This window comes from Ambystoma mexicanum, chromosome 4q (assembly GCF_040938575.1).
Source record: "Ambystoma mexicanum isolate Mex_15411 chromosome 4q, UKY_AmexF1_1, whole genome shotgun sequence".
In the NCBI taxonomy this organism is placed as follows: Eukaryota; Metazoa; Chordata; class Amphibia; order Caudata; family Ambystomatidae; genus Ambystoma; species Ambystoma mexicanum.
This window is the reverse complement of record NC_090928.1, coordinates 310,714,107-310,730,448: the sequence shown is the minus strand read 5'-3', so window position 1 is coordinate 310,730,448 and position 16,342 is coordinate 310,714,107. Positions and strand designations below refer to the sequence as shown.

The window sequence follows — 16,342 nt, the reverse complement described above, 5'->3', positions numbered from 1 at the left end:
GATTGAGTTCCCCTGGTACATGTTGTGACAACAGGAACATGTTGTGTTTGAGAGCCCACTTCCAGATGTGCTTGGACAGTCCTGGAGAGTGAGTGCCCCCTTGCTTGTTCAGATAGTACATGGCTGTGGTGCTGTCTGTGAGGACCATCACTGTCTTCCCTTGCAGGTGTGCCTTGAAAGCCTTTAGTGCTTTGAAGACCGCTAGCAGTTCCAGCAAGTTTATGTGTTTGGACGCTACGCTCAGAGTCCAAACTCCGGGTGCAGTCTGATGGGATAGGTGGGCCCCCCCCATCCTGTGAGGGATGCGTCTGTGGTTAGAGTGGCCTCCACTGCAGGAGTGGCGAATGGTTTCCCTATTACAAGGTTTTCCTGCGACCACCACCGTAGCGAGAGAACCAAGGCCTGCAAGACCACCACTAGATCGTCCCATTGTCCGCTGGCCTGACACCACTGGCTGTTGAGCCACTCTTGCATTGGGCGCATGCACAGTCGCGCGTGAGGTACTAAATATATACATGACGCCATCATTCCTAGCAAACGCATTGCTTTGCGCACCGTCACCTCTCGACCGGCCACATATTAAGGGATCTGAAACAGCATATTTTGGACCCTCTCATTGGAGGGGAAGACAAGGCCGTCCTTTGTTCGAATTAGAGCCCCTAGGAATTGTTTGATCTGGCTGGGGTCTAGGCTGGACTTCTTCTCGTTGATGGAGAAGCCCAGTTGGAACAAAAGGTCTACAGTCTTTTGGGTATTTGAGAAGCATGTTCGTAAGAATCCCCTGTTATGAGCCAATCGTCGAGGTAAGGGTATACTGGGATGGACAACCTGCGCAGGTGGGCCGCTGCCACTGCCAGTACTTTCGTGAATACCCTCGGCGCTGACACTATGCTGAATGGTAGCACTATGAACTGGTAGTGTTTGCCCTCTATCATGAACCTGAGGTATTTTCTGTGCGCTGGCAACATTAAAATATGAAAGTATGCATCTTTCATGTCCAGTGTTGTCATGTAATCTCCCTGCGAAAGTAGGGGGATTACTTCCTGAAGGGTCACCATGCGAAATTTTTGAGGTTTGACAAATTTGTTCGCTGGGCGTAGATCTAGTACAGGGCGCATGGTTAAGTCCTTTTTGGGTACAAGGAAGTACACTGAATAAATACCTTACATTACCTGTGATAGAGGCACAACCTCTATTGCTCCTTTTAATAGCAGTAGTTCCACTTCTTGAAGAAGAATGGCAAGGTATTCCAATGACAGGCGTTGTCCCCTTGGGGGTCTGTACTTGGGGGACCAACTGAATTCTATACAGTACCCGTGGGCTATAGTTGACAATATCCATCGGTCTGATGTCATTCTCTCCCATGCTGGTAGGAAAGATGTTAACTGGCCCCCCGACCGGTGACGCATGAGAGGGGACCCGGATCTTCGGGTCACTTGGTGTTGGTAGCCGGGGAACCTCTGGGAGTGGGGCCCCGACCTCTGCCCTTGCCACAACGCTGTCCTCTTTGCGTGTACTGGCCACTGGTTCCCTGAGTAGAGGACCAGTTTCCTGAAGTGTACTGCTGTTGTTGGCGTTGCCCTCGAAAAAAGCGTTTGTTGCCAAATCCTCGCTTATTGGGAGGCCTTGAGATTTGGTCTAAGGTCTTGAGGGTGTCGAATTCTTTTTTTTGCAGTCTCCAGTGCGTCGTCCACTGCCTTCCCAAAGAGGTTAGACTCCTCTATTGGTTTGTTAATGAGTGACGCCTGTGTTTCTGGCTTAAAACCGGAATTGCGGAGCCAGACATGACGCTTCAGAAGAATTCCCTGCACTAAGGAACGGCCAGCCGTTTCCGCAGCATCAAGAGTGTTTTTAATGATGCTCTGGTTAACCAGAGTTCCTTCTGTTACTGTGGCCAATAAGCGAGTTCTTAAGGGCTCAGGAACTTCCGAGGTCTTGCCGTAATTTTCCCCATTGGGCATCAGCATAACTTGCCAGTAGTGTATTATTATTGGCAATCCTGGTTGAAAAAACTGCCGAGGCTGTAATTCTCTTACCCAGGGCATAGAGCTTCTTTCCTTCCTTGTCTGGGGGTGCTTTGCTGGTTGACAGCAGAACCCCCGCTCTTTTCCTTGTGGTAGTTAATTGAGTGACCCCTAATGTATAATGGGTCTGACAGAGGGAGTAAACAATTTTTCAATTCTGGGATTGACCCCTCTTACCAGTGCAGGTGTGGACAGCGATGGAGTAATTTGTCTCTTAACTGAGGGGAGGAGGGGAATGGTTTGGCTAGTGGGAGGTTTCTCTTTAATGATATTTTCCAGAAAATCAGTATCCGGGGTAATTTCGCCAGTCTCAATCTCAAAATGCGCTGCTGCATTTCGAAGTAGCGCATTGAAGGTGGGTTGATCATCTATTGGTGATGGATTCCTGACCGGTGTGGTCTGAGGAGAGGGAAGGTTTAAGATGTCAGGGTCTGTAGACTCTGTTGGTGACTGCCAGGGCTGTGAGCCACCCTCATCTGGGTCTTCCTCGAAGCCCCCCCACCCATGTCAGTGTTTTCCTCAAAACCTTCTTCTGTTCCTAGGTTTTGTTGGTCTTCACTATTTAAGAACTCCTCATCTTCCTGGAAATGAGAGTCTTCTTCAGTGAGGTCATAAGTATTCATGTCCTCTTGGAGGGGGTTAAATAATCTAGGATATTTAGCCCTAGGGTCCTTCTGAAGCGCCTCCCTTGGTCTCTTATTTTCAGGAGTTGACATAAATCTGTCCAGCTTGTCCATACATGACTGGAGTCTCTCAACGGTCCAGTATGGTAAACCAGAACGGTCTGAAGGTGAAAAAGGAGGTCACTCTGCCTCTATCCATCTAGGTCTGTCCCATAACGACAATGATAAGGTCTCTTCGCCTTCTGAGAAACCTTCTTGCAAGCTAGGGCCTTCTTTCAACGACAGGAGCGATCCCTGCCTTCCTTCCGGCATCCTCGGCGCTTCCCTGGCCTTGTGAGTGGTTTTCGGCGTGTCACTCGCCGTCCGTTTCTGGCCGTCCTTGGAATCAATACGCACCAAGCTCTCGACGATTAGTTTCTCTGTCGAGGGTTCGTCTGGCGTCGTTCTGGGCGGTGCCGAGTCTTTTTCGACGACGATAGCGCTCTTACGCGGCACGTCGCCTGATGTTTTGGTGGTAGCACCCTTGTCTGCAGGTAGCCCAGACGCTAGTCACGGCTGCGGTGGCAGCGAGGGCTTGCGAGCCTTATGGTCGGCGGAGGTCGCCGGTAGGCCCGGCTTCTCTGTTGGCGGCAGGGCTGTCTTCATCTTTGACGAAGACGTGCAGTGGGTTGTGTGTTTGTGTGTTTGTGTTTTCTGTGTTCGTCCGTGTCGCCGGTGTGTTCATCCCCATAAGCAGGGCGTGAACCGAGCTTGTCGGGGCCAGGGACAGACGACGAGGAGCGGGAACGCTCCCTAGAGAGGTGTACGACCTCTGACACAGAGGTCAGGTTATCACTATCATCGTCACACTCGGCGGTGGCAGCGGCGGCAGGTGAGGAATCAGACCTAGACATAGCGTAGGCTGCCCACCTTTTGGCCCTGCGGTCCTTTAAAGTCTAAGGCTTAAGAAGCTTACAGGCCGCACAGCCGTCCTCTCTGTGGTCGAGATGCAAGCAACGGTTACACCGTTTGTGCTGGTCTTTCCAAGTGAATTTGCCCTTGCAGCGTGGGCAAAATCTAAAGGGAGTCCTCTCCACAGCTGAGGATACAGTTAAACGTGATAACGACCCCAAAGGAAAGGGAGGGTAAAGAGAAAGGCATTCTCAGAAAGAGCAAGAAATGGCCCACGACCCCACTCTCCCTACTGTTTTAGGCCGGTGAGGCCAGGCCACGTGTTCGCAGCGCCGAAGGACCTTCTCCGTCGAAGTCACCGCCGTCGAAGTTCTTATTCGGCGGTGAAACAGCTACTCAGCTACGACGTCGAAGGAGGGTTCTAATGTATAATCGTAAATAACGACCAAAGGGTCGAGTAAATGTTTTTTTTTCGACTACCAAAAACAAAATGCAATACTCCGCAGTGACCACTGGATGTCGGACTATGCACAGCATGTGATTCTAAGCAGATCAACAAACATCGAAAGTATTATTTTATTTAGAGAGAGAAAGAGGGAGAGAAAGAGAAAGAGAGAAAGAGAAAGAGAAAGAGAGAGAGAAAGAGAGAAAGAGAGAGAGAAAGAAAGAGAAAGAGAGAAAGAAAGAGAGAGAGAGAGGCAAGAAAAACAAAAAGCTACGCATTTCATGCTCAACGCGGACACGCAGACATAGTGAATAAATACAAAGATAATGACACTATGGTTCACAACAACATAGTGCATAAAATCATGGTAATAATGTCAGCCATTTTGGAACGGAGTAAAAATGCTCTGTTTCAATACAAAATTAAGCAAAAGCAATAGATCTAAAATTGCAGGGAATGATAACATTTCTCAAATTGTAATCAAAATAACAATTCCTGTTAGAGTGAGGACAGTAGGTCCCAAGTTGGTAAATCCATGAAGGGAAACCATACGACCTATCACAAAGTGCTAAGGGATCAGAACTGTAACATGCAGATTACTGATCAGGACACTAAAAGTACACTGCAAGTGCATGATCAAATAATAGGTGCAATGGACCCCATATGTGTACAAAGTAGACACAATGGACACCATGTGGCGATTCATTATAAAGGTAGCATGCCGTGCAGTGTGCACACTGTAATCACAACATTTGAGGATTAAAGTGCGGCGTGCCTGAGATAAAGTACTACCATAGGTGGATATGTCGTATAAGGTGTCATTACAAGGAAATAGGGGAGTAGGCAGAGGGAGGATATGAGGGCTTCGTAGATATAAACACATATACATAGAATGCTAAAACCTTCAAATCGATTAATACCTAAATGATAGATCAGCACCAACAGATAAGGGGCTCAGACATATCTTGACAATAGAAGAGAGCCTTTGATAATACAGTCCAATATAAGGTGCCAAGTGCATAGGTTTATATGTCAGTTAAAGTGCTGAATCAGGACAAAGGGAAAAGGGGAGCATTCAGAGAGCCTCATGAATAAGGTAGCATATAACCTAGATGATAAAATCAATAGCAAAATGCATGAAGAATACTAAGATAAAGTGCCAAGTGCATATACCATAATAATCTGATGAACATCTTACCATAGGGCCTCCTGGGTATGGAAATGCATAACTATAAATGCTGGCCCAACCAATAACCCCATAATACAAAATACAAAATCAAGGCAGGATGTATACACAATGAAATATGACAATTAATGAACCAATTCACCAAAATAAAACCAAGTGAACAAAGTGTTGACAAAAAAAGAAGGAAAAAATAAAAAGGAGATTCCAAGGGTAAAGAAAAAGAAATGTCAGGCAGTGCCTTAAGTAAATCAAACCCAAGCAAAAAAACAAAGAAAAAACCCCAAGAAAAATAAGCTGCTCAAAACATATTATAGATTAATAACTCATTGAGACTCAGAAAATCACTAATAAGGTACGAAAACAAAATAGTAAGGAAATTTAAGATACATCAGCAAATGTTGAGGCAACCGCAAATAGCACCAGATAACGAAACATCAAAACAGGTAGCCAAGGCCTCATAAATAATGGAGTCAAACACCTATAAATGTATAGAGTTCCTCATCAATATTATGCCCCAAAGGGAACCTCTGTTTGAAATTCGATTATCAGTCTGGTTTCAAATTATCTTAGCTTCAATGTTCTATTCCCTCTACGTGGGTGTTTTGCAATATGGGCCACTCCAAAGAATTGCAAGCCTTGTATCTGGCCATTGTAAAATTCATAGAAATGTTTTGCAATGGGATATGCAAAATCCTTGTTCTTTAAGGCCTGCACATGTTGCAAAATTCTAAGTGTGAGCTTGCTTGCAGTGCTGCCCACATATCATTTTTGGCAGGACAGCTCAGAAAATAAACAACAAAGTCTGTGTTGCAATTAATGTGCTTATTGATGGAAAAGTTATGCCCTGAAATAGGATGTGGAAATGAGGACTGGGCCAGCGCATAATCACAGACTTTGCATTTGGTACATTAAGTAAACCCCACTGAGTTTTTCACCAGTCAATTGGTAAATTTGATGGGAACAAGCAAGCTAGAAACCAATTTGTCCTTTAATGAAGGGGCTCTGCGGAAAGTAAGGCATGGACGTAGTGGGAGAACTGTACCAAAATCCTCATCTGCCCTTGCAAAATGCCAATGCTTATTAATGTTACAAATCTTGTTGGACATTTGGCCATAGGGTCAAGATGAGGAGAGTTTGATTATCTTGGCTCGGTGAGGCAGATGCAGAAGACGTCAGGAGGGAATCGCGATCCGGGTGGCATGCTTTGAAAAAATAATTCTCGTTCAGTTTCCTTGAGTGTCCCCTGGCTGCAAAACATTTGGCAATGTTGACCGACTGAGTCAAAATCTGCTTTCCTCAAACAAATCCGTTGGAATCTTACAAACTCACCATAAGGTATACTGTTGACACATGACCTTGGATGGTTACTGGTTGCCAACCACGGGAGATTGGAGCAGGTGGGTTTGCAAAACACTGTTGTAGTCAACACTCCCATGGACTTTGTGACCTTTACATCAAGGAAGACTAGTTTGGTTAGGCTATGGCTTTCTGTGACCGTAGATTAAGATAATTCTGATTTAATATCTTAACAAAATCAAGCCACTCTGACACACTGCCCTTCCATAAGATGAAAAGGTCATCAATGTAGGGGAGCCTGCAGGAGATCCTTTTGGTATGCCCTGAATTAGTTTGACTCCAGACCACATTGTGTTTCCACTAGCCCATCACCAAGGTAGCATAAGAAGGGCAAAAATGGCCCCCATGAGAGTACCCCTGACTTGATGAAAAAAAGTTGCAAGATAATTTCAGTGTGTTAATAATAATAATTAAAAGATCTCATGTCTAGAAAGGATTTGCAGGCTGAAAGTCCTATACTATGGTTGATGGGAGTGTAAAGAGAAAGTACATCTAGAGTGGCAAGAAGCATATCTTCCTTTCCTCATAAGGAATGCCATTTGCATGATTTAAAAAGTCCCTGGTATCACAGAGATATAATAGTAATGTGGAGACCAAGGGTTTTAGCGTTTCATCAACCAGTGCTGCAACATTCTCCAATAGCGACCCACACAGAGCAACAATAGATCTCCCTGGAGGTTTTGAAAGAGACTTGTGCAATATAGTGAGGAAACAGATGGTAGGGATGACCAGTGTAGTGGGAGAAAGAAATTGCATTAGTTAATCATCAAGTATACGAAGACTGGTCCACTTGTAAAATAAGGCAATTAGTTCAAACCTAATCTGATGAAAAGGGTTTGAATCAAGTTCATGGAGCACGATTCACCTCCCAAATGTAGTAATTGTAGTCTAAAAAACAATGTTACAGCCCTTATTGGAGGGCTTAATGACCACATCAGTGAGGTTCTGGAGTTCTGTTAGTTGCCCTCTGTTTAATCGTTAAATTATGAGAGGCGTTGTGGTAAGAATGCCTCACTTCTCTTCAAATCAGTGATCACAAGATCATGGAACGCCTACAAACAGCCAATAGCTGTATAAAGCCGAAAATCTGTTTGTTTGTTCCTTATACAATTCCACATAGTTCCACCAATCTGCACCACATTTTGCATAGTTACCTGTTAGGACCCTCGAGAAATTACTGGCTACATGACATTTGGACACCCCACCCCTTTCCCCGGATTTCCGCCCCTTCACACAAAGAGACGGTTGCCTGAAATCGACAAAATATCAACATGGTCATACAAGGACTGGACAAAGCTCATTTTAAGCGTCTTGACGCGAGGAATACAACTCAAAGGTCCTTATAGAAAACCCTGTTTCAAGACCTTAGGACACACTGTTTCCGAGATATTTGCACCGCAAGGTACAGCACTGCGCCAGGGTGAGGCGACAGGTGGGGAGAGCGCACAAAAGGTACCAGTATGCTGTAGCAGGCCAACTCTCGCCTCCCCTTCACATCTGGTCCAGGATAGGTCAGCTAGCTACACATGCCCATTCTCAGTGCACTTTACTTCAGAGTGCAAAGCACATCGTGCGATGAGCGACTCAGAACAGCGACCTACAGGATCATTGATTTTCAACAATTGATGAGTGTTATCATGTCGGTCTATAGAACTTGTGCAGAGTATGGGTAATTTTTGCTAATACCAGATAAATCAGGCTTGCAATGCTCATCATGACATTAAGGGATGCAATACCAGTTGGGAACACAGATATATTAGCATTCATAGAAACTAGTAAGAGGAAATAACATTAATCCCAACACGGAAACAAACTATTGCGAAACCTCCTGCTGTGGCTTAGTCTAGGTGTGAATTGCCACTAATTCAACCAAAAGGTCATTAACAGGAGTAGGCATTCAATGCTACTTTAACAATGACATTCTTCTTCAAAACATACATCTTTATTAGCTTCCTGTGGCATTTTTATTCAAAGCCACTGTGCACAAGTACATGTACAGCAGACATTCCAGAGAATATTACAGCACCCTAAACTAAAGTTATAAATAAACAGAAGGGATAAGCAATGTCAAGGTGTATACAATTGTACTGGGTATGCTGTTCATGACCAGAGCATTTGGAGAGGATGCACTCCTGGCTAAAAGAAATATTAAGTGCCCCTGAGCGTTAAGTAAATGTACTTACTCTTTTGATCAATGTGCAGGTCATAAAGAGGCGTTCTATAGATATCCACAGTAGAAAGAGCACATCGAGAGAGGGGCACATGATGGGAAGGACCAAGAATGAAAACTCTTCTTCTGGAACAATGAAAAAATAATTGTTTTAAAGTCAAGTAAATCACAATTAGTAGGCTGAAAGCTTTGAACAAAGGGGGGTTTCTAATCTATCATTCATTTCAGCATATTCCCGAGCTTCTACATACTTCTTCAAAATTCTCAAGGTCTGATTGTTATGATAAATTAGGGATTAATTTTTTGTGCAGAGCAAAATGCAAAAGACATTCTATTTCACACAACCTTCAATGATCGCACTAAGAATATTCTTTGAAATAAGTGTGGGATACATTACTCACCGTAATAGTATTTCTGATGCTTGTATCTGCAGTATTCACATGCTAGGCATAGGCCGACATCTATCAGAAGCTGCAGAGTCTTACAGTTGTTGTTTTCGAAACTAGAAAAGGGACATCGACAGGGTGTGCCAATAATACTATCCCTAGTGTGACGTCCACAGTCCCCATGGTCCTTCACGCGTCGAGGTCCCTCAGATTGTTTTGTTCTGACATGAGGTTGCATGAAGTGTAGCTTGAGTACAGGTGTATCCAAGCGATAGATAACAGAAGCTCATATAACATCTATGCACCTTAGGGGAGTGAGGGTGGGCGCATGTGAATCTAAGCAGATACAAGCCTCAGAAATGCGATTACAGTGAGTAATGAATCCCTTCTGAGGCTTGTGGAATCTGCTTAGATCAAATGCAATGCATAGATTAGCGAGCAGTGTTAGGAGAAGGTGGCGGGTCATGAGAAGGAGCAGCAGCAAATAGATGTTTTAGAACCACTTGTCCCACCTGTGTATCTGCTTTGGCATGGGTGTCAATGCAGTAGTGCTGAGTGAAAGTGTGTCTTGAGCTCCATGTAGCTGCTTTGCAAATGCTGTCTAAGGGGACATTTGCGATAAAATCCAGAGTACCTCCTGTGGTCCGTGTGGAGTGAGCTCTCGGTGTAAAAGGCAGTGTCTTATTTGATAATGAATTGCATAATTGTATACATCTGACTATCCATCTGGAGATGGCATTCTTGGAAATGCAATTTCCTTCTCTGCCTGGTGCTACAGAGAAAACAGTTGATCTGTTTTTCTAAGCGGTCTGGTCTGGTTTACGTAGTAAAGGACCACCCTCCTCACATCCAGTGTGTGGAATTATACCTCAGCCGAGCTAGTTGGATTCTGAAAGAAAGGCGGGAGCTCAATTGATTGCTTCACATGGAATTTGGAAATGAACTTAGGGGAGAACCTAGGATGAGTACGTAAAACCAATTTATCTTTGTGTATGATAAAGAAAGGGTCTTGCACTGACAATGCTTGCAATTCACTAACCCTTCTTATGGAAGTAATAGCCACTAAGAAGGAAGTCTTGTATGTCAGGTGTTTTAGACTTGTGCTTAGGCTCGAATGGGGGCCCCATGAGCTTTGCTAGTACTGCATTGAGATTCTATCCTGGCAGTGGGTTTGAAATTGGAGGGTGGAGTCTCTTTACTCCCTCCATAAATGCCTTAATGACTGGGATTTTCCACCACTAGACTTTACTTTGCGAGGTGCTGTAGGCTGATAAAGCAGTCAGGTGGACCTTTATAGAGTTGAATACTAACCCTGAATCTAACAAGTGGAGCACATAATTTAGAATGTGTGAAGGACTACAGTCTATGGGGTTTGTTTTGACTGGCACCAAATTACAAATCTCCTCCACCTCTCGAAATACCAGTGTCTAGTGTTTGGTTTTCGTGTCTCCATGAGGATATCCATACACCATTGTGGTAGATTAAGGTAACAAACTCTATGACTTCAGGAGCCATGCTGCCAAGTTCATCGAGTGTGGTTGTGGGTGCACTGTTAATCCCCCGTGTTGGGTTAACAGATTGGTTCAACACAGGAGTTTGATGGGAATCGCACATCGCCAGTTTGAGCAGATGTGGATACCACGGTTGTCTCGCCCACATGGGAGCAACTAGGATGAGCGTCATCTGTTCTCTATGTATCTTGTTCACCATCCTGCTCATTAATGGAGTTGGGGGAAACCTTAAGCAAATCTCCCTGACCAGTTCATCCGTAGGGCGTTCCCCTTTGAGTCTGGCTGGGGGAACCGGGATGTGAAGTCTGGGCATTGCTTGTTTTCTCCTGTAGCGAACAGATCTATTGTGGGGTAACCCCACTGAGAGAAGATTTGCTCTATGACGCTCGAGTCTAGTTGCCACTCGTGTTCCTCTGGTAGGGGATCTCTACTCAGAGTCTGCTAGAGTGTTGAGTACACGTGGAACATGTGGGAGGTTAGAGATATCCCCCGTGTGAGTGCGCATCTACATATTTTCTGCGCCAACTTGGACAGACTTGGAGAGTGTGTGCCCTCCCGTTTGTTGATGTAGAACATAGTAGTTGTGCAGTCCATTACAATTTGAACCGTCTGGTTCGTCAACTGCGCTTCGAATGCTTGAAGTGCTTTGAATACTGCTAGCAGTTCCAGCAGGTTGATGTGGTTCTGTACTGTGATGTGAGTCCACCACCCATGTGCTGAGCGGTGAAGGTAATGAGCCCCTCACCCGGAGAGTGACGCGTCTGTTGTAACAATCGCTTGTGCTTCCGGATCGTGGAAGGGTTTTCCCTTTAACAGATTTTCTCTTAACCACCAGCGTAGATTTTTAACTAGTGTTGGCGAAACGACCACTAGATCATCCCACTTGCCTTAGACCACTGTTTCGCCAACCACTCCTGCATTGGTCGCATGCGCAGACGTGCATGTGGGACTAGATATATGCACAATGCCATCATGCCTAGCAAACACATTGCTTTGCGTACACTTATCTGGAGACCGGTTTGATACTGTGGTATTTGCCAAAGCATGTTCTGCACTCTTTCCATGGATGGAAAAGCTAGGCTTGTTCTTGTATCTAATACAGCTCCTAGGAATTGTTTTGTTGTGTTTGGTACAAGACTTGACTTTTTCTCATTTATCGAGAAGCCCAATTGAAAGAGAAGATGTATGGTTCTTTGTGTGTTTTGTTTGCAAAGATGGGGTGTTTCTCCTGTGATCAGCCAGTAGTCCAGGTAGGGGTACACTGGGATTACCTCCCTGCGCATGTGCACCGCCACCACTACCAGTATCTTGGTGAATACCCTTGGGGATGAAACTATTCCAAAGGGTAGCACCTTCAATTATTTTTTTATTTTTAAATTTTTTATTGATATAGTTGAGAATCAACTTTTCAATATGACTTACATCTTTGTTCTTAGAAATTCATACAAAAATACTTTAAAAAGAAAGAAAAAATTACTTAAAGAGAAGAGCAAACATAATAAAATAACTCAAAAATAAGAACATGTGCTTCACATTATTTCCAGAATAATCTGTCCACATTCTTACGTTTTAAAATATTTCTCACTTGACAGTTTGTTGTATTTGCATCAATTTATCAAGAAACAATTAATGAGATTTGGCCTAGATTTATATGGTCTTCTAATTCAAACTATTCATCAAATATCTAATTTTACACCTTTGCCTTTCGCATTGCACATATTACTATCATCTAGTTTAAGAGACAATACAAAATTTATAACAGCAATTCTCAATTTGTTGGCTTCAACATTATACATCCTATACCAAAACTCTTCCAGAGAAAGGGACTTATATGCATCACATTTATCTTTAAAATATTCAATCCTTTTGTCTAGAAGTGCCAAACAATATGTGACCAGATATGGTAAAGTTTCTGGAGTGCCTGGAATTTTACAGAATCGACACACATTACTACCGACTGGGAACAATTTCCATCTAGTCAAAACATCTAGCGTATTCCATACATTTAATCTGAATCTTAAGAATAAGACTCTATATTTGGCACCAGGAAATTTTAACATGTAAGATTCAGGCATTCTCAGCTTTTCAATCAGTATAGGAAATGTTTTTGCATGTTTAGTTTTTAAACAGTTTTCATGAGTTCTCATCCAATCCCATAGCATGATTTTGTTTTTTGCTTTGTCAAGGTTTTGAATCAATAACTCATTGGAGACGTCTGCATCTTGCAGAAATTTCTTTACCTTTTCTCACCAAATGGTCAATGTTGTGTGGTTGGTTGTATCCTTATAAATAGACAATACTTGCAGAATGGAATTGCCATCAGTTGTCATGATACATTTTCGATAAAGGGCACATCATTTCCGCATGTACATCGTGTAGAGTGAGGTTAGTCCTAATTCGTAATGAATGAAACATATTGATGTACTCTAAGGCAGTTTTAGTATGGTCTTCCAAAACAAACCCTCAAGGGGTGACCAAAAAGACTCATCTCGCCATGCCCTTGTTTCAGCACCATATATTGATGTAGGAATGGTTTTTTGACTATAGTAAATTAGATCAGGCCTAAGGGAAAAGGTCCCAAATTTGTGATGTAGAATAGAAGCCTGAGCTACGGCTGTTCTCGTTTTAATTCTAATGTCATCATAATATGGAGCATCAGAGCGCATAGAATTAACATTAAGCCCCAGATATTTATATTCACATACAGAGTCAAGAGGATGGCGCTGAATGGACCAGGTTTGATGGATTTTTTTTTCTCGCGTGTGATGTGGCAACTATCATCACTTTCGATTTTTTCAGATTGACAGTCAGTTCATTTTGGGACAAACTCTTCCAACTTGTTCAATAAGGTTTGTAGACCCCCCAGCCATTTTCACCAGTAACACCAGCTCATCGGCGTAAAACAGCCACAGGATCGTACAATTTCCCAATCGGAGAGCATCATAAACCACATTAGCAAACTCTGCCACAATATCTGCAATGAAATAGTTAAACAAGGAAAATGCCAATAAGCAACCTTGTTTCAAACCCCTGTAAGTAAATATTTGACGGGATAATTTACCTTCCATAGACAATCGTATTTGGATAGATGTATCCGTGTGAAATTGTAGACCAAGCTTCAGGATGGGCTTTTAACATCAGATTAGATAGCCTGTCAGGGCTAGGGGCTCTTGACGTACTCAACTACCTAATGTTGTTCAATATATCCATCTGTTCCATTAATAGCTTGGAGCGCGTATCAAGAGCAATGGAAGCCTGGAACTTGGCCCAATGAGTAGCAGCATATAACGAGGAAAAATACTGTACCCATACTTCCTCCTGCACTGCCTTAATCTGGCTAACTGATTGAGAGTTGACATAAGCAGTTTTTATCATTCCCCATATCAAGGCAGAGGTTTTCGACGCTAAAGAGTGTAACATGACTTGGGCATCTTTCAGAATCATGGCGGCTTTGTGCTGTTTGAGCCAATTGTTATAGGCATTCTTAAGTCAAGATGTTTGTTTCACTTTCTCTGCAAAAGGTACATTTCCTAAATGGCGAATCTCCATACGGAGATTAGTTTTTTGGGTTCTGATCTGATCATCATGTGTGTGTGGATGTACTTTGTTGTTTATTAGACTGGATGATTTATGTTGCTTAAAAGTCTGCAAGATGGGCACATATGTGCCGTCTTGATGCTCTATATTAGCGAATAGAATGTCTTTTGGGGATGATATGGCTGACAATACATAATTTAAGGATGACAGAGTCCATCTGAATCTATTGCTTTTCGCTAATAACATTAGGTCAGTGTTATAGTATTGCACCTTATCATTCTCTGCATCAATTCGACATTCCCATGTCAAATCAAGAATATCATGATCACTTAAATCCTGAAATATCACTTTCACTGAATAATGCACTGTCAAGATATACATAGTCAATCAAGGAAGAAGACTTGCCTTGATGACATGTATTGTTTGCAGGAATATAATTATAAACCGAACCATTCACCATAAAAAGACCTCTTCCTTTCATCAGGCCCTTCCATTACCTCACGGATTCTCCAAGCTTGCCACCACCACCAGTCATACAATTCATGTTGAGATCACCCGCCACTAATGTATGAGTTACAAATGTCTCCTTTGTGATCCTGTCAAAGCATATATTCAAGTCCTTAAAAAAAACGGAATCTTTAATGGTTAGATGATTCCAATACAAATTTAGACATGCGATGCATGTTTTGTGGTGGGTGATCTTAACCAGTTGAATATGACTATTAGTTGAATATGACTATTTGGAGAGGTCCAGGGTTCTATTGTCAGACCTCTAGAATTCTTGATGGCTATTAATAGACCCGCCATCGGTCTGCCTCTCAATGGAACTGTTGCAGGGATTAAAGCTATTTGATGATTCTCCCAAACCGGAGGAACCCTCAGCCACACTTCCTGTAGTAATATTATTTCATATTGTGCTAAACAGGTGGAGGAGGCCATCATCAAATGCCTATGACCCCGAGTATTCCATGAGGCAAAATTGATGCTGTTTTATGAGCATGTCGTGGGTTGTTATTGCCTGATCTCAGAATTTTGCAGGCATGGAAGAACCACTGAACGGGAATGGTTCACCAGTTCATTGGAGTACGATGTGGTCAAGGGCGCATTTAACCAGGGTTTATTCCGTATAAGCCCTTGTTGGTTGACTTGCTGGGATGTTCCATAGAGCTCACTTCTGTCACATTTAAAAGCATAAAGCCTAGATTATATAAATCCAGTCTAGCCTGCCTGATAGCATTTCTCACCAATCCAGAAGACATCTGAATTTTGACCACTGATCTATCATAGTCATGGATAAATTCAATCTGTGCTAGGTCAATCGTCATAACATCCTGGAGAGACGGAACGCTATTTAGAATATTCAGAACCAAGGACCTATTCAAAACATATATATCAAAGTCACCTCCTCGACATTGCAAGATTAGACTAAAGTGTGTTGAATTATCAGAGTCATTATGTCTTCCTTTCGGTTTGATATTTATTTCACCTTTTTTTTCCTTTACTAAGTCAAATTTATTTGGGCAATGTTGCAGTCTATTTGTTTCCTGCAACTCATTTTGCTGCAACGGTACCTTGTTTGTTCCATTGAATATTTGATCTTTTGGTCCGTTTCTGGGGTAAATTTGGTACTTTTGTTCTAACAATGAGACCGACCAGGTCATAGTACTGACATTCCTTCAGTGTCTGTATGGATGTCATAAAGATCAGCAGAGGTCCGAGATCTTTTTGCTGGTGACTGGGATGAAGACAGTGGTTGAGAAGTGAAAGACAGTGGCTGAGAGCTCAAAGTCTGAGCAATAGAAGGTGTGATATGAAAATTCTCTATTGCCAGAGGGCTTTTTAAAAAAATTATTTGCAAAAAAAGTCATTCTATACTTCACCCTATGTCCTCTGCTGGCCATAGGGCCGAGCTGGGGATGACCTCCGGGTAGGGTAGGGCAGGGACTTGGGGTGTAGGAGTGGGTAGGTCTTTATTCTATAAGCCTCATGGCCACTGGACAAGGGGCCAGTCCTTCCTCATCCTCAGGGTCCAATTGGACCCAATCCTGGCGCCTCTGGTGCCAGGCTCATGTAAAAGTGTGTCTTGCACACACTGTGCCAATGGCAGGTGCAGCTGGGCCGGGCGTGGCCGTAGAACAGCATTGGAAGGCACGTGTCCAGAGTCCCTGGGAAGGGCAAGGTGGAGTCAGTAGGCGGGGCTAAAGGGAGGGGCC

At 43.3% G+C, this 16,342-nt stretch overlaps 1 protein-coding gene across 1 annotated transcript in view; it reads right to left on the bottom strand.

Annotated features, from left to right (window-relative positions):
• Nucleotides 1–16,342, bottom strand: part of MEMO1 (mediator of cell motility 1) — a 577,616-nt gene that overhangs the window by 352,697 nt on the left and 208,577 nt on the right. Inside the window, exon 4 of the mRNA XM_069607894.1 lies at nucleotides 8,709–8,821. Coding sequence (XP_069463995.1) covers nucleotides 8,709–8,821 — 113 coding nt within the window. The remainder of the gene's footprint in view (nucleotides 1–8,708; nucleotides 8,822–16,342) is intronic.